Genomic DNA, 17,197 nt, shown 5'->3' with positions numbered 1-17,197 from the left:
GAGAGAGAGAGAGACGGACGGACAGAGAGAGAGAGAGAGACGGACGGACAGAGAGAGAGAGAGAGACGGACGGACAGAGAGAGAGAGAGAGAGACGGACGGACAGAGAGAGGGGGCGGAAAGAGAGAGGGGGGCGGGGACCGACGGACAGAGAGAGGTGGTGGGGGACAGACAGAGAGAGAGAGAGGGAGAGAGACACAGAGATTGAGACAGACAAACAGACGGAGGCCCAGTAATCTACTATTCACTCACTGTGTGTCACCTCTGTCAGAAGATTGTGGCTTCGAGTCCTACTCCTGAGACCTGAGCCCATAATCCAGGCTGACACTCCCAGTGCAATACTGAGGGAGTGCTGCAGTGTCGGAGGTGCTGCCTTTCATGTGAGACGTTAAACCGAGGCCCTGTCTGCTCTCACAGGTGGATGTAAAAGATCCCACGGCCACTATTGGAAGAGCAGGGGAGTTCTCCCGGTGACCAGGCCAATGTTTATCCCTCAAACAACATCACGAAAACAGATTATCCGGTCATTATCACATTGCTGTTTGTGGGATCTTGCTGTGCGCAAATTGGCTGCAGCATTTCCTACATTTCAAAAAGTGCGTCATTGGCTGTGAAGGGCTTTGGGACGTCCTGAGTTGGTGAAAGCTGCTTTATAAATGTTTTTGGCTCTTGTTCCTGCAGAATGTTCAGGGTGGGACGAAGATGGTGGGGCAGCTGGGTCACGGTGACAAGGCCTCGTATCGCCAGCCCAAGTGGGTGGAGATGCTGCAGGGAAAGGCCATTCACCAGGCGGCCTGTGGAGACGAGTTCACCGTCTGCATTACTGGTGAGTGAGGGGCAGCACGAGGCAGGGCCGTCACGTGAGTAGGTGCTGGTCTCACTCTCACATTTAACAATCCTTCCCCACCCCGGGATCATCCTCGTAACACATCTCACAGCATCACCCTCGTTCCGTTCTCAGCTTGACCCTCTCACCCAGAGATAGACTCCCCTCCCTGGGCCTGGGACAGTGTAGAGGGAGCTTTACTCTGTATCTTACCCTGTACCTGCCCTGGGAGTGTTTGATGGGACAGTGTAGAGGGAGCTTTACTCTGTATCTTACCCTGTACCTGCCCTGGGAGTGTTTGATGGGACAGTGTAGAGGGAGCTTTACTCTGTATCTAACCCGTGCTGTACCTGCCCTGGGAGTGTTTGATGGGACAGTGTAGAGGGAGCTTTACTCTGTATCTAACCCTCCTGTACCTGCCCTGGGAGTGTTTGATGGGACAGTGTGGAGGGAGCTTTACTCTGTATCTAACCCGTGCTGTACCTGCCCTGGGAGTGTTTGATGGGACAGTGTAGAGGGAGCTTTACTCTGTATCTAACCCTGTACCTGCCCTGGGAGTATTTGATGGGACAGTGTAGAGGGAGCTTTACTCTGTATCTAACCCTGTACCTGCCCTGGGAGTGTTTGATGGGACAGTGTAGAGGGAGCTTTACTCTGTATCTAACCCTGTACCTGCCCTGGGAGTGTTTGATGGGACAGTGTAGAGGGAGCTTTACTCTGTATCTAACCCTGTACCTGCCCTGGGAGTGTTTGATGGGACAGTGTAGAGGGAGTTTTGTGTGAGTAGTGTTGAGACTGTTGTATTGTGACCCTGGATCACTGTCTCCCCTTTCCTGATCCTTGTCCTGTCATGTTCTTTCTATAGATGAGGGTCACCTATACGCATTTGGCTCGGATTACTATGGTGCTATCGGGTGTAATGGGCAGTATGGGCAGGAGGTGCTGGAACCAGTCCTGGTGGAGTTCTCCCTCGATCACGCTGTCCAGCAGGTCTCGTGTGGTGATAATCACGTTGTCGCACTGACACGGAACAAAGAGGTGTTTTCATGGGGCTGTGGAGAGCATGGTGAGTACCGTGGGGGGCACGTACTCGGGGTGAGAGCAAGTCTGGTATTGGGAACACAGGAACAAGAGGAGACCATTCAGCCCCTCGAGCCTGTTCCGCCATTCAATGAGATCATGGCTGATCTGCATCCTAACTCCATCGATCAATCTCAGTTTTGAAATTTTCAATTGACCCCCAGCGTCAACAGCTTTTTGGGGGAGAGAGTTCCAGATTCCCACTCCCCTTTGTGTGAAGAAATGCTTCCTGACATCACCCCTGAACGGCCTGGCTCTAATTTTAAGGTTCTGCCCCCTTGTTCTGTGCTCCCCCCACCAGAGGAAATAGTTTCTCTCTATCTACCCTATCAAATCCTTTAATCATCTTAAACCCCTCGATTCGATCACCCCTTAATCTTCTACATTCAAAGGAATCCAAGCCCAGTCTCTGCAACCTGTCCTCATAATTTAACCCTTTAAGCCCCAGTATTATTCTGGTGAATCTGCACTGCACCCCCTCCAGGGCCAATCTATCCTTCCTGAGGTGCAGGGCCCAGAACTGAACCCAGTCTCCAGATGGGGTTTAACCCGAGCTCTGTACAGCTGGAACATCACTGCCTCCCCTTTATATTCCAGCCCTCTTGAGATAAAAGCCAACATTCCATTAGCCCTTTTGAAAGTGGGTTTGATGTTGGCACTGGCAGGTGCGGCCTTACTGTTCCAGTCGTATTTCACAAGGTGAGTGGGAGCCATTTGTTTGAAAGCTGGCCTCTACTCTTAACTCAGTCTTGTTTGTTGGTTACAGGACGTCTTGGGCTGGATTCGGAGGAGGATTATCCGTACCCAGAGCGGGTGAGTGCCGACAAACCTGGCCCCTCCTCATCTTGCATTCGGGGGGGTGGGCCAGGGCCAGGGGATCCTTGAGTGAAGGACATTTAACAGGAAAAGTCACACTGGTTTGGGATGGTGGAGGACAGAGCTAACAATTGCAGGGAACCAATCTGTGGGAAGCAGCTGTGGGAGAGGGCAGACAAACTCAGCATCTGTTGGAACTCTCCATATTAAACTTGTAGCCCGGGGGGTAGGGGGGTGCTGAAGGAACCACTGTCCCAGTTCCTGGTGTGTGTTTGCTGTGCGTGAGTGGCGGTCGGATCCCCGGGGGGTGGCGGTCGGATCCCCGGTCAGTGGCGGTCGGATCCCCGGGGGGTGGCGGTCGGTTCCCCGGTCAGTGGCGGTCGGATCCCCGGTCAGTGGCGGTCGGATCCCCGGTCAGTGGCGGTCGGATCCCCGGTCAGTGGCGGTCGGATCCCCGGTCAGTGGCGGTCGGATCCCCGGTCAGTGGCGGTCGGATCCCCGGTCAGTGGCGGTCGGATCCCCGGCGAGTGGCGGTCGGTTCCCCGGCGAGTGGCGGTCGGATCCCCGGTCAGTGGCGGTCGGTTCCCCGGCGAGTGGCGGTCGGTTCCCCGGTCAGTGGCGGTCGGATCCCCGGCGAGTGGCGGTCGGTTCCCCGGCGAGTGGCGGTCGGATCCCCGGTCAGTGGCGGTCGGTTCCCCGGTGAGTGGCGGTCGGTTCCCCGGCGAGTGGCGGTTGGTTCCCCAGCGAGTGGCGGTCGGTTCCCCGGTCAGTGGCGGTCGGATCCCCGGCGAGTGGCGGTCGGTTCCCCGGTGAGTGGCGGTCGGTTCCCCGGCGAGTGGCGGTCGGTTCCCCGGTCAGTGGCGGTCGGTTCCCCGGCGAGTGGCGGTTGGTTCCCCAGTGAGTGGCGGTCGGTTCCCCGGTCAGTGGCGGTCGGATCGCCGGTCAGTGGCGGTCGGATCTCCGGCGAGTGGCGGTCGGTTCCCCGGTGAGTGGCGGTCGGTTCCCCGGCGAGTGGCGGTCGGTTCCCCGGTCAGTGGCGGTCGGTTCCCCGGCGAGTGGCGGTCGGTTCCCCGGTCAGTGGCGGTCGGTTCCCCGGTCAGTGGCGGTCGGTTCCCCGGTCAGTGGCGGTCGGTTCCCCGGCGAGTGGCGGTCGGTTCCCCGGTCAGTGGCGGTCGGATCCCCGGTCAGTGGCGGTCGGTTCCCCGGTCAGTGGCGGTCGGTTCCCCGGTCAGTGGCGGTCGGTTCCCCGGCGAGTGGCGGTCGGTTCCCCGGTCAGTGGCGGTCGGATCCCCGGTCAGTGGCGGTCGGATCCCCGGTCAGTGGCGGTCGGTTCCCCGGTCAGTGGCGGTCGGTTCCCCGGGCAGTGGCGGTCGGTTCCCCGGCGAGTGGCGGTCGGTTCCCCGGCGAGTGGCGGTCGGTTCCCCGGCGAGTGGCGGTCGGTTCCCTGGCGAGTGGCGGTCGGTTCCCCGGCGAGTGGCGGTCGGTTCCCCGGCGAGTGGCGGTCGGTTCCCCGGCGAGTGGCGGTCGGTTCCCCGGCGAGTGGCGGTCGGTTCCCCGGCGAGTGGCGGTCGGATCCCCGGTCAGTGGCGGTCGGTTCCCCGGCGAGTGGCGGTCGGTTCCCCGGCGAGTGGCGGTCGGTTCCCCGGCGAGTGGCGGTCGGTTCCCCGGTCAGTGGCGGTCGGTTCCCCGGCGAGTGGCGGTCGGTTCCCCGGCGAGTGGCGGTCGGTTCCCCGGTCAGTGGCGGTCGGTTCCCCGGTCAGTGGCGGTCGGTTCCCCGGTCAGTGGCGGTCGGTTCCCCGGCGAGTGGCGGTCGGTTCCCCGGCGAGTGGCGGTCGGTTCCCCGGCGAGTGGCGGTCGGTTCCCCGGCGAGTGGCGGTCGGTTCCCCGGTCAGTGGCGGTCGGTTCCCCGGCGAGTGGCGGTCGGTTCCCCGGCGAGTGGCGGTCGGTTCCCCGGGCAGTGGCGGTCGGTTCCCCGGTCAGTGGCGGTCGGTTCCCCGGGCAGTGGCGGTCGGTTCCCCGGGCAGTGGCGGTCGGTTCCCCGGCGAGTGGCGGTCGGTTCCCCGCCAGTGGCGGTCGGTTCCCCGGCGAGTGGCGGTCGGTTCCCCGGCGAGTGGCGGTCGGTTCCCCGGCGAGTGGCGGTCGGTTCCCCGGCGAGTGGCGGTCGGTTCCCCGGCCAGTGGCGGTCGGATCCCCGGCGAGTGGCGGTCGGTTCCCCGGCCAGTGGCGGTCGGATCCCCGGTCAGTGGCGGTCGGTTCCCCGGCGAGTGGCGGTCGGTTCCCCGGCCAGTGGCGGTCGGATCCCCGGCGAGTGGCGGTCGGTTCCCCGGGGGGTGGCGGTCGGTTCCCCGGTCAGTGGCGGTCGGTTCCCCGGTCAGTGGCGGTCGGTTCCCCGGTCAGTGGCGGTCGGTTCCCCGGGGAGTGGCGGTCGGTTCCCCGGGGGGTGGCGGTCGGTTCCCCGGGGGGTGGCGGTCGGTTCCCCGGTCTGTGGCGGTCGGTTCCCCGGTCAGTGGCGGTCGGTTCCCCGGTCAGTGGCGGTCGGTTCCCCGGTCAGTGGCGGTCGGTTCCCCGGTCAGTGGCGGTCGGTTCCCCGGGGAGTGGCGGTCGGATCCCCGGCGAGTGGCGGTCGGATCCCCGGCGAGTGGCGGTCGGATCCCCGGCGAGTGGCGGTCGGTTCCCCGGGGAGTGGCGGTCGGATCCCCGGGGGGTGGCGGTCGGATCCCCGGGGGGTGGCGGTCGGTTCCCCGGTCGGTGGCGGTCGGTTCCCCGGCCGGTGGCGGTCGGTTCCCCGGCGTGTGGCGGTCGGTTCCCCGGCGAGTGGCGGTCGGTTCCCCGGGGAGTGGCGGTCGGATCCCCGGCGAGTGGCGGTCGGTTCCCCGGGGGGTGGCGGTCGGTTCCCCGGGGGGTGGCGGTCGGATCCCCGGGGGGTGGCGGTCGGATCCCCGGGGGGTGGCGGTCGGTTCCCCGGGGGGTGGCGGTCGGTTCCCCGGACGGTGGCGGTCGGTTCCCCGGCGGGTGGCGGTCGGTTCCCCGGCGGGTGGCGGTCGGTTCCCCGGTCAGTGGCGGTCGGTTCCCCGGGGAGTGGCGGTCGGTTCCCCGGCGAGTGGCGGTCGGTTCCCCGGCGAGTGGCGGTCGGTTCCCCGGCGAGTGGCGGTCGGATCCCCGGCGAGTGGCGGTCGGTTCCCCGGTCAGTGGCGGTCTGATCCCCGGCGAGTGGCGGTCGGTTCCCCGGTCAGTGGCGGTCGGTTCCCCGGTCAGTGGCGGTCGGTTCCCCGGCGAGTGGCGGTCGGTTCCCCGGTCAGTGGCGGTCGGATCCCCGGCGAGTGGCGGTCGGTTCCCCGGTCAGTGGCGGTCGGTTCCCCGGTCAGTGGCGGTCGGTTCCCTGGTGGGTGGCGGTCGGTTCCCTGGTGGGTGGCGGTCGGTTCCCCGGGGGGTGGCGGTCGGTTCCCCGATCAGTGGCGGTTGGTTCCCCGGTCAGTGGCGGTCGGTTCCCCGGTCAGTGGCGGTCGGTTCCCCGGTCAGTGGCGGTCGGTTCCCCGGTCAGTGGCGGTCGGTTCCCCGGTCAGTGGCGGTCGGTTCCCCGGTCAATGGCGGTCGGTTCCCCGGGGAGTGGCGGTCGGATCCCCGGCGAGTGGCGGTCGGTTCCCCGGTCAATGGCGGTCGGTTCCCCGGGGGGTGTCGGTCGGTTCCCCGGCGGGTGGCGGTCCGTTTCCCGGTCAGTGGCGGTCGGTTCCCCGGCGAGTGGCGGTCGGTTCCCCGGCGAGTGGCGGTCGGTTCCCCGGCGAGTGGCGGTCGGTTCCCCGGTCAGTGGCGGTCGGTTCCCCGGTCAGTGGCGGTCGGTTCCCCGGTCAGTGGCGGTCGGTTCCCCGGCGAGTGGCGGTCGGTTCCCCGGCGAGTGGTGGTCGGTTCCCCGGTCAGTGGCGGTCGGTTCCCCGGCCAGTGGCGGTCGGTTCCCCGGCGAGTGGCGGTCAGTTCCCCGGCGAGTGGCGGTCGGTTCCCCGGCCAGTGGCGGTCGGATCCCCGGCGAGTGGCGGTCGGTTCCCCGGTCAGTGGCGGTCGGTTCCCCGGGCAGTGGCGGTCGGTTCCCCGGGCAGTGGCGGTCGGTTCCCCGGCGAGTGGCGGTCGGTTCCCCGGCGAGTGGCGGTCGGTTCCCCGGCGAGTGGCGGTCGGTTCCCCGGCGAGTGGCGGTCGGTTCCCCGGCCAGTGGCGGTCGGATCCCCGGTCAGTGGCGGTCGGTTCCCCGCCGAGTGGCGGTCGGTTCCCCGGTCAGTGGCGGTCGGTTCCCCGGCCAGTGGCGGTCGGTTCCCCGGCGAGTGGCGGTCAGTTCCCCGGCGAGTGGCGGTCGGTTCCCCGGCCAGTGGCGGTCGGATCCCCGGCGAGTGGCGGTCGGTTCCCCGGTCAGTGGCGGTCGGTTCCCCGGGCAGTGGCGGTCGGTTCCCCGGGCAGTGGCGGTCGGTTCCCCGGCGAGTGGCGGTCGGTTCCCCGGCGAGTGGCGGTCGGTTCCCCGGCGAGTGGCGGTCGGTTCCCCGGCGAGTGGCGGTCGGTTCCCCGGCCAGTGGCGGTCGGATCCCCGGTCAGTGGCGGTCGGTTCCCCGCCGAGTGGCGGTCGGTTCCCCGGTCAGTGGCGGTCGGTTCCCCGGTCAGTGGCGGTCGGTTCCCCGGGCAGTGGCGGTCGGTTCCCCGGCGAGTGGCGGTCGGTTCCCCGGCGAGTGGCGGTCGGTTCCCCGGCGAGTGGCGGTCGGTTCCCCGGCCAGTGGCGGTCGGTTCCCCGGCGAGTGGCGGTCGGTTCCCCGGCGAGTGGCGGTCGGATCCCCGGCGAGTGGCGGTCGGTTCCCCGGCCAGTGGCGGTCGGATCCCCGGTCAGTGGCGGTCGGTTCCCCGGCGAGTGGCGGTCGGTTCCCCGGCCAGTGGCGGTCGGATCCCCGGCGAGTGGCGGTCGGTTCCCCGGGCAGTGGCGGTCGGTTCCCCGGTCAGTGGCGGTCGGTTCCCCGGTCAGTGGCGGTCGGTTCCCCGGTCAGTGGCGGTCGGTTCCCCGGTCAGTGGCGGTCGGTTCCCCGGGGGGTGGCGGTCGGTTCCCCGGTCAGTGGCGGTCGGTTCCCCGGTCAGTGGCGGTCGGTTCCCCGGTCAGTGGCGGTCGGTTCCCCGGGGGGTGGCGGTCGGTTCCCCGGTCAGTGGCGGTCGGTTCCCCGGTCAGTGGCGGTCGGTTCCCCGGTCAGTGGCGGTCGGTTCCCCGGGGAGTGGCGGTCGGTTCCCCGGGGAGTGGCGGTCGGTTCCCCGGGGGGTGGCGGTCGGTTCCCCGGTCTGTGGCGGTCGGTTCCCCGGTCAGTGGCGGTCGGTTCCCCGGTCAGTGGCGGTCGGTTCCCCGGTCAGTGGCGGTCGGTTCCCCGGTCTGTGGCGGTCGGTTCCCCGGTCAGTGGCGGTCGGTTCCCCGGTCAGTGGCGGTCGGTTCCCCGGGGAGTGGCGGTCGGATCCCCGGCGAGTGGCGGTCGGATCCCCGGCGAGTGGCGGTCGGATCCCCGGGGGGTGGCGGTCGGTTCCCCGGTCGGTGGCGGTCGGTTCCCCGGTCAGTGGCGGTCGGTTCCCCGGCGGGTGGCGGTCGGTTCCCCGGTCAGTGGCGGTCGGTTCCCCGGTCAATGGCGGTCGGTTCCCCGGGGAGTGGCGGTCGGATCCCCGGCGGGTGGCGGTCGGTTCCCCGGGGGGTGGCGGTCGGTTCCCCGGGGGGTGGCGGTCGGATCCCCGGGGGGTGGCGGTCGGATCCCCGGGGGGTGGCGGTCGGATCCCCGGGGGGTGGCGGTCGGTTCCCCGGCGAGTGGCGGTCGGTTCCCCGGCCAGTGGCGGTCGGATCCCCGGCGAGTGGCGGTCGGTTCCCCGGTCAGTGGCGGTCGGTTCCCCGGGGGGTGGCGGTCGGTTCCCCGGTCAGTGGCGGTCGGTTCCCCGGGGGGTGGCGGTCGGTTCCCCGGTCAGTGGCGGTCGGTTCCCCGGTCAGTGGCGGTCGGTTCCCCGGGGAGTGGCGGTCGGTTCCCCGGGGAGTGGCGGTCGGTTCCCCGGGGGGTGGCGGTCGGTTCCCCGGTCAGTGGCGGTCGGTTCCCCGGTCAGTGGCGGTCGGTTCCCCGGTCAGTGGCGGTCGGTTCCCCGGTCAGTGGCGGTCGGTTCCCCGGGGAGTGGCGGTCGGATCCCCGGCGAGTGGCGGTCGGTTCCCCGGGGAGTGGCGGTCGGATCCCCGGGGGGTGGCGGTCGGTTCCCCGGGGAGTGGCGGTCGGTTCCCCGGTCAGTGGCGGTCGGTTCCCCGGTCAGTGGCGGTCGGTTCCCCGGTCAGTGGCGGTCGGTTCCCCGGTCAGTGGCGGTCGGTTCCCCGGGGAGTGGCGGTCGGATCCCCGGCGAGTGGCGGTCGGTTCCCCGGGGAGTGGCGGTCGGTTCCCCGGGGAGTGGCGGTCGGATCCCCGGGGGGTGGCGGTCGGTTCCCCGGTCAGTGGCGGTCGGTTCCCCGGTCAGTGGCGGTCGGTTCCCCGGTCGGTGGCGGTCGGTTCCCCGGCCGGTGGCGGTCGGTTCCCCGGCCGGTGGCGGTCGGTTCCCCGGGGGGTGGCGGTCGGTTCCCCGGGGAGTGGCGGTCGGTTCACCGGTCAGTGGCGGTCGGTTCCCCGGTCAGTGGCGGTCGGTTCCCCGGTCAGTGGCGGTCGGTTCCCCGGTCAATGGCGGTCGGATCCCCGGGGAGTGGCGGTCGGATCCCCGGCGAGTGGCGGTCGGTTCCCCGGGGGGTGGCGGTCGGTTCCCCGGGGGGTGGCGGTCGGATCCCCGGGGGGTGGCGGTCGGTTCCCCGGGGGGTGGCGGTCGGTTCCCCGGACGGTGGCGGTCGGTTCCCCGGACGGTGGCGGTCGGTTCCCCGGCGGGTGGCGGTCGGTTCCCCGGCGGGTGGCGGTCGGTTCCCCGGTCAGTGGCGGTCGGTTCCCCGGGGAGTGGCGGTCGGTTCCCCGGCGAGTGGCGGTCGGTTCCCCGGCGAGTGGCGGTCGGATCCCCGGCGAGTGGCGGTCGGTTCCCCGGTCAGTGGCGGTCTGATCCCCGGCGAGTGGCGGTCGGTTCCCCGGTCAGTGGCGGTCGGTTCCCCGGTCAGTGGCGGTCGGTTCCCCGGCGAGTGGCGGTCGGTTCCCCGGTCAGTGGCGGTCGGATCCCCGGCGAGTGGCGGTCGGGTCCCCGGTCAGTGGCGGTCGGTTCCCCGGTCAGTGGCGGTCGGTTCCCCGGTGAGTGGCGGTCGGTTCCCCGGGGGGTGGCGGTCGGTTCCCCGGGGGGTGGCGGTCGGTTCCCCGATCAGTGGCGGTCGGTTCCCCGGTCAGTGGCGGTCGGTTCCCCGGTCAGTGGCGGTCGGTTCCCCGGGGAGTGGCGGTCGGATCCCCGGCGAGTGGCGGTCGGTTCCCCGGTCAATGGCGGTCGGTTCCCCGGGGGGTGTCGGTCGGTTCCCCGGCGGGTGGCGGTCCGTTTCCCGGTCAGTGGCGGTCGGTTCCCCGGCGAGTGGCGGTCGGTTCCCCGGCGAGTGGCGGTCGGTTCCCCGGTCAGTGGCGGTCGGTTCCCCGGTCAGTGGCGGTCGGTTCCCCGGTCAGTGGCGGTCGGTTCCCCGGCGAGTGGCGGTCGGTTCCCCGGCGAGTGGTGGTCGGTTCCCCGGTCAGTGGCGGTCGGTTCCCCGGTCAGTGGCGGTCGGTTCCCCGGCGAGTGGCGGTCGGTTCCCCGGCGAGTGGCGGTCGGTTCCCCGGCGAGTGGCGGTCGGTTCCCTGGCCAGTGGCGGTCGGATCCCCGGCGAGTGGCGGTCGGTTCCCCGGTCAGTGGCGGTCGGTTCCCCGGTCAGTGGCGGTCGGTTCCCCGGGGAGTGGCGGTCGGTTCCCCGGTCAGTGGCGGTCGGTTCCCCGGCGAGTGGCGGTCGGTTCCCCGGTCAGTGGCGGTCGGTTCCCCGGTCAGTGGCGGTCGGTTCCCCGGGCAGTGGCGGTCGGTTCCCCGGGCAGTGGCGGTCGGTTCCCCGGCGAGTGGCGGTCGGTTCCCCGGCGAGTGGCGGTCGGTTCCCCGGCGAGTGGCGGTCGGTTCCCCGGCGAGTGGCGGTCGGTTCCCCGGTCAGTGGCGGTCGGTTCCCCGCCGAGTGGCGGTCGGTTCCCCGGTCAGTGGCGGTCGGTTCCCCGGTCAGTGGCGGTCGGTTCCCCGGGGAGTGGCGGTCGGTTCCCCGGTCAGTGGCGGTCGGTTCCCCGGTGAGTGGCGGTCGGTTCCCCGGTGAGTGGCGGTCGGTTCCCCGGGGGGTGGCGGTCGGTTCCCCGGGGAGTGGCGGTCGGTTCCCCGGTCAGTGGCGGTCGGATCCCCGGTCAGTGGCGGTCGGTTCCCCGGTCAGTGGCGGTCGGTTCCCCGGTCAGTGGCGGTCGGTTCCCCGGTGAGTGGCGGTCGGTTCCCCGGGGGGTGGCGGTCGGTTCCCCGGGGGGTGGCGGTCGGTTCCCCGGGGGGTGGCGGTCGGTTCCCCGGGGGGTGGCGGTCGGTTCCCCGGTCAGTGGCGGTCGGTTCCCCGGGGAGTGGCGGTCGGTTCCCCGGGGGGTGGCGGTCGGTTCCCCGGGGGGTGGCGGTCGGTTCCCCGGTCGCTGGCGGTCGGTTCGCCGGTCAGTGGCGGTCGGTTCCCCGGTCAGTGGCGGTCGGTTCCCCGGGGGGTGGCGGTCGGTTCCCCGGTCAGTGGCGGTCGGTTCCCCGGTCAGTGGCGGTCGGTTCCCCGGGGGGTGGCGGTCGGTTCCCCGGTCGGTGGCGGTCGGTTCCCCGGCGGGTGGCGGTCGGTTCCCCGGGGAGTGGCGGTCGGTTCCCCGGGGAGTGGCGGTCGGATCCCCGGGGGGTGGCGGTCGGATCCCCGGGGGGTGGCGGTCGGTTCCCCGGGGAGTGGCGGTCGGTTCCCCGGTCAGTGGCGGTCGGTTCCCCGGGGGGTGGCGGTCGGTTCCCCGGGGGGTGGCGGTCGGTTCCCCGGGGGGTGGCGGTCGGTTCCCCGGGGGTGGCGGTCGGTTCCCCGGTCAGTGGCGGTCGGTTCCCCGGGGGGTGGCGGTCGGTTCCCCGGGGGGTGGCGGTCGGTTCCCCGGTCAGTGGCGGTCGGTTCCCCGGTCAGTGGCGGTCGGTTCCCCGGTCAGTGGCGGTCGGTTCCCCGGGGAATGGCGGTCGGTTCCCCGGTCGGTGGCGGTCGGTTCCCCGGGGAGTGGCGGTCGGTTCCCCGGTCAGTGGCGGTCGGTTCCCCGGGGGGTGGCGGTCGGTTCCCCGGGGGGTGGCGGTCGGTTCCCCGGGGGGTGGCGGTCGGTTCCCCGGGGGTGGCGGTCGGTTGCCCGGTCCATGGCGGTCGGTTCCCCGGGGGGTGGCGGTCGGTTCCCCGGGGGGTGGCGGTCGGTTCCCCGGGCGTTGGCGGTCGGTTCCCCGGGCGTTGGCGGTCGGTTCCCCGGGGGGGTGGCGGTCGGTTCCCCGGGGGGGTGCCGGTCGGTTCCCCGGCCAGTGGCGGTCGGTTCCCCGGGGGGTGGCGGTCGGTTCCCCGGTCGGTGGCGGTCGGTTCCCCGGGGAGTGGCGGTCGGTTCCCCGGGGGGTGGCGGTCGGTTCCCCGGTCAGTGGCGGTCGGTTCCCCGGTCAATGGCGGTCGGTTCCCCGGGGAGTGGCGGTCGGATCCCCGGGGAGTGGCGGTCGGTTCCCCGGGGGGTGGCGGTCGGATCCCCGGACGGTGGCGGTCGGTTCCCCGGCGGGTGGCGGTCGGTTCCCCGGGGGGTGGCGGTCGGTTCCCCGGGGGGTGGCGGTCGGTTCCCCGGTCAGTGGCGGTCGGTTCCCCGGCGAGTGGCGGTCGGTTCCCCGGCCAGTGGCGGTCGGTTCCCCGGTCAGTGGCGGTCGGTTCCCCGGTGAGTGGCGGTCGGTTCCCCGGTGAGTGGCGGTCGGTTCCCTGGGGGGTGGCGGTCGGTTCCCCGGGGGGTGGCGGTCGGTTCCCCGATCAGTGGCGGTCGGTTCCCCGGGGAGTGGCGGTCGGTTCCCCGGGGAGTAGCGGTCGGTTCCCCGATCAGTGGCGGTCGGTTCCCCGGTCAGTGGCGGTCGGTTCCCCGGTCAGTGGCGGTCGGTTCCCCGGGGAGTGGCGGTCGGATCCCCGGCGAGTGGCGGTCGGATCCCCGGGGGGTGGCGGTCGGATCCCCGGGGGGTGGCGGTCGGTTCCCCGGGGGGTGGCGGTCGGTTCCCCGGACGGTGGCGGTCGGTTCCCCGGGGAGTGGCGGTCGGTTCCCCGGGGAGTGGCGGTCGGTTCCCCGGCCGGTGGCGGTCGGTTCCCCGGCCGGTGGCGGTCGGTTCCCCGGCCGGTGGCGGTCGGTTCCCCGGCCGGTGGCGGTCGGTTCCCCGGGGAGTGGCGGTCGGTTCCCCGGCGAGTGGCGGTCGGTTCCCCGGCCAGTGGCGGTCGGTTCCCCGGCCAGTGGCGGTCGGTTCCCCGGTCAGTGGCGGTCGGTTCCCCGGTGAGTGGCGGTCGGTTCCCCGGGGGGTGGCGGTCGGTTCCCCGATCAGTGGCGGTCGGTTCCCCGGGGAGTGGCGGTCGGTTCCCCCGGGAGTGGCGGTCGGTTCCCCGGTCAGTGGCGGTCGGTTCCCCGGTCAGTGGCGGTCGGTTCCCCGGGGAGTGGCGGTCGGTTCCCCGGGGAGTGGCGGTCGGTTCCCCGGGGAGTGGCGGTCGGTTCCCCGGGGAGTGGCGGTCGGTTCCCCGGGGAGTGGCGGTCGGTTCCCCGGCCGGTGGCGGTCGGTTCCCCGGCCGGTGGCGGTCGGTTCCCCGGCCGGTGGCGGTCGGTTCCCCGGCCGGTGGCGGTCGGTTCCCCGGTCGGTGGCGGTCGGTTCCCCGGGGGTGGCGGTCGGTTCCTCGGGGGGTGGCGGTCGGTTCCCCGGGGGGTGGCGGTCGGTTCCCCGGTCGGTGGCGGTCGGTTCCCCGGGGGGTGGCGGTCGGTTCCCCGGGGAGTGGCGGTCGGTTCCCCGGTCGGTGGCGGTCGGTTCCCCGGGGGGTGGCGGTCGGTTCCCCGGGGGGTGGCGGTCGGTTCCCCGGGGGGTGGCGGTCGGTTCCCCGGGGGTGGCGGTCGGTTGCCCGGTCCATGGCGGTCGGTTCCCCGGGGGGATGGCGGTCGGTTCCCCGGGGGGTGGCGGTCGGTTCCCCGGGCGTTGGCGGTCGGTTCCCCGGGGGGGTGGCGGTCGCTTCCCCGGGCGTTGGCGGTCGGTTCCCCGGGCGTTGGCGGTCGGTTCCCCGGGGGGGTGGCGGTCGGTTCCCCGGGGGGGTGGCGGTCGGTTCCCCGGGCGTTGGCGGTCGGTTCCCCGGGCGTTGGCGGTCGGTTCCCCGGGGGGGTGGCGGTCGGTTCCCCGGGGGGTGGCGGTCGGTTCTCCGGGCGTTGGCGGTCGGTTCCCCGGGCGTTGGCGGTCGGTTCCCCGGGGGGGTGGCGGTCGGTTCCCCGGCGAGTGGCGGTCGGTTCCCCGGGCGTTGGCGGTCGGTTCCCCGGGCGTTGGCGGTCGGTTCCCCGGGGGGGTGGCGGTCGGTTCCCCGGCCAGTGGCGGTCGGTTCCCCGGGCGTTGGCGGTCGGTTCCCCGGGGGGGTGGCAGTCGGTTCCCCGGTCAGTGGCGGTCGGTTCTCCGGGCGTTGGCGGTCGGTTCCCCGGGGGGGTGGCGGTCGGTTCCCCGGCCAGAGGCGGTCGGTTCCCCAATTAATTGCTGTTCTCCCGATGATTACAGGTGAATCTCCCGGTGAGCCTGAGTGTGGTGTCGGTGCAATGCGGCTCCGACGGGACTTTCTTTTTGACTCAGAGTGGAAAGGTGCTGGCCTGTGGAAACAACGAATACAACAAACTGGGCCTCAACCATTACATGCGCGGCCTCCGCAACCATCACATCAACGTGAGTCCTCAGCACGGTCCCACCTCAAACTCCACTATCACCACATTCACACCACCGGTTGAAGAGTTAAAATACCAGGACAGCTCGCATAGACTCGGCGTGTATTCCCTCAAGTATCAAAGATTAAGGAGTGATCTAATGAAGTGTTTAAGATGATTAAATGATTTGATGGGGTGAGGGAGGGAGAAGCTGGGGGCTGTGAGAGTCCTGGAACAGTGGGGTGAGACACTACCTGTATATAAACCCTTCCCGCCACCTTTCTGTCTCCACAGGCTGATCAGGAAGTTCCCTACATGACCTCACTGACACTGTCCAAACAGCTGGCCATTTACAAAATCAAAACGGTGTCTGCTGGCAAGACCCACACAGCGTCAATAGACGGTAAGCGACAGCACAGGACTGAAGGAGCTGGGGAATTTATCCACACTCTTTCATTTTTACACATGTAATTTGCCCTCCTTTCTCTCAAATCCTAACCCACCTTCTCCCCATATCCCCCAATCCCACATCCCTCAATCCCACTGACCCACCTTCTCCCCACATCCCTCAATCCCACATCCCTCAATCCCACCGACCCACCTTCTCCCCACGTCCCTCAATCCCACATCCCTCAATCCCACCTACACATCTCCCCACATCCCTCAATCCCACCTACACATCTCCCCACATCCCTCAATCCCACCTACCCACTTTCTCCCCACGTCCCTCAATCCCACATCCCTCAATCCCACTGACCCACCTTCTCCCCACGTCCCTCAATCCCACCTACACATCTCCCCACATCCCTCAATCCCACCTACCCACTTTCTCCCCACGTCCCTCAATCCCACATCCCTCAATCCCACCTACCCATCTTCTCCCCACGTCCCTCAATCCCACCTACCCATCTTCTCCCCACGTCCCTCAATCCTACCTTACCCACCTTCTCACCCTATGCCTCAACCATGTATCTGATGTTGGGTAAGAACATAAGAAATAGGAGCAGGATTAGGCCATTCGGCCCCTCGAGCCTGCTCCTCCATTCACTAAGATCATGGCTGATCTTCAACCTCAACTCCACTTTCCCGCCCGATCCCCATATCCCTTGATTCCCCCAGAGTCCAAAAATCTATTGATCTCAGCCTTGAACATACGAACATATGAATTAAGAGCAGGTGTAGGCCATTCGGCCCCTCGAGCCTGCTCTGCCATTTGATAAGATCATGGCTGATCTGATTGTGACCTTAACCCTACTTTCCCATCTGCCTGCTATAACCTTTGACTCCCTTGTTAATCAGGAATCTATCGAACTCAGCCTTAAAAATATTCAATGACCCTGCCTCCACCGCTCTCTGGGGAAGGGAGTTCCACAGACTCACGACCCTCTGAGAGAAAAAATTTCTCCTCATCTCCGTCTTAAATGGGAGACCCCTTATTTTTACACTGTGGCCCCTAGTTCCAGTCTCTCCCACAAGGGGAAACATCCTCTCAGCATCTACCCCTTCTAGTCCCCTCAGGATCTTATATGTTTCAATAAGATCATCTCTCATTTTTCTAAACTCCAGTGTATACAGGCCCAACTTGTCCAACCTTTCCTCATACGATAACCCCCTCATCCCAGGAATCAGTCGAGTGAACCTTCTCTGAACCGCCTCCAAAGCAATTCTGTCCTTTCGTAAATAAGGAGACCAAAACTACACACAGCATTCCAGATGTGGTCTCACCAATGCCCTGTACAACTGGAGCAAAACATCTCTACTTTTATATTCCATTTCCTTTGCAATAAATGACAACATTCCATTTGCCTTCCTAATCACTTGCTGTACCTGCATACTAACTTTTTGTGATTCATGTACTCGGACACCCAGATCCCTCTGTACCTCAGAGTTCTGCAATCTCTCTCCATTTAAGTAATATACCAATCCGGCCATTACCGCCCCATCAGTCCATTCTCAATCATCAGCAAAGTGATGGAAGGTGTCGTCGACAGTGCTATCAAGCGGCACTTACTCACCAATAACCTGTTCACCGATGCTCAGTTTGGGTTCTGCCAGGACCACTCGGCTCCAGACCTCATTACAGCCTTGGTCCAAACATGGACAAAAGAGCTGAATTCCAGAGGTGAGGTGAGAGTGACTGCCCTTGACATCAAGGCAGCATTTGACCGAGTGTGGCACCAAGGAGCCCTAGTAAAATTAAAGTCAATGGGAATCAGGGGGAAAACTCTCCGGTGGCTGGAGTCATACCTAGCACAAAGGAAAATGGTAGTGGTTGTTGGAGGCCAATCATCTCAGCCCCAGGACATTGCTGCAGGAGTTCCTCAGGGCAGTGTCCTAGGCCCAACCATCTTCAGCTGCTTCATCAATGACCTTCCCTCCATCATAAGGTCAGAAATGGGGTTGTTTGTTGATGATTGGACAGTGTTCAGTTCCATTCGCAGCCCTTCAGATAATGAAGCAGTCCGTGTCCGCATGCAGCAAGACCTGGACAACATCCAGGCTTGGGCTCATAAGTGGCAAGTAACATTCGCGCCAGACATGTGCCAGGCAATGACCATCCCCAACAAGAGAGAGTCTAACCACCTCCCCTTGGCATTCAACGGCATTACCATCACAGAATCCCA

The 17,197-nt window shown here is 67.8% G+C and overlaps 1 protein-coding gene across 1 annotated transcript in view; it reads left to right on the top strand.

The window, feature by feature from the left end:
- Positions 1 to 680: 680 nt before the first annotated feature.
- LOC137308410 (serine/threonine-protein kinase Nek9-like) overlaps positions 681 to 17,197 on the top strand; it is a gene marked incomplete at both ends in the record, with an annotated part of 41,493 nt that continues 24,976 nt past the window's right edge. The window contains 5 exons of the mRNA XM_067977148.1: positions 681 to 825; positions 1,691 to 1,891; positions 2,672 to 2,718; positions 14,434 to 14,595; positions 14,868 to 14,976. Of these exons, the coding sequence (XP_067833249.1) occupies positions 681 to 825; positions 1,691 to 1,891; positions 2,672 to 2,718; positions 14,434 to 14,595; positions 14,868 to 14,976 (664 nt within the window). The remainder of the gene's footprint in view (positions 826 to 1,690; positions 1,892 to 2,671; positions 2,719 to 14,433; positions 14,596 to 14,867; positions 14,977 to 17,197) is intronic.

The sequence above is a fragment of the Heptranchias perlo genome, unplaced genomic scaffold (assembly GCF_035084215.1).
Source record: "Heptranchias perlo isolate sHepPer1 unplaced genomic scaffold, sHepPer1.hap1 HAP1_SCAFFOLD_1301, whole genome shotgun sequence".
In the NCBI taxonomy this organism is placed as follows: Eukaryota; Metazoa; Chordata; class Chondrichthyes; order Hexanchiformes; family Hexanchidae; genus Heptranchias; species Heptranchias perlo.
This window is presented reverse-complemented; position numbering and strand designations above follow the sequence as displayed.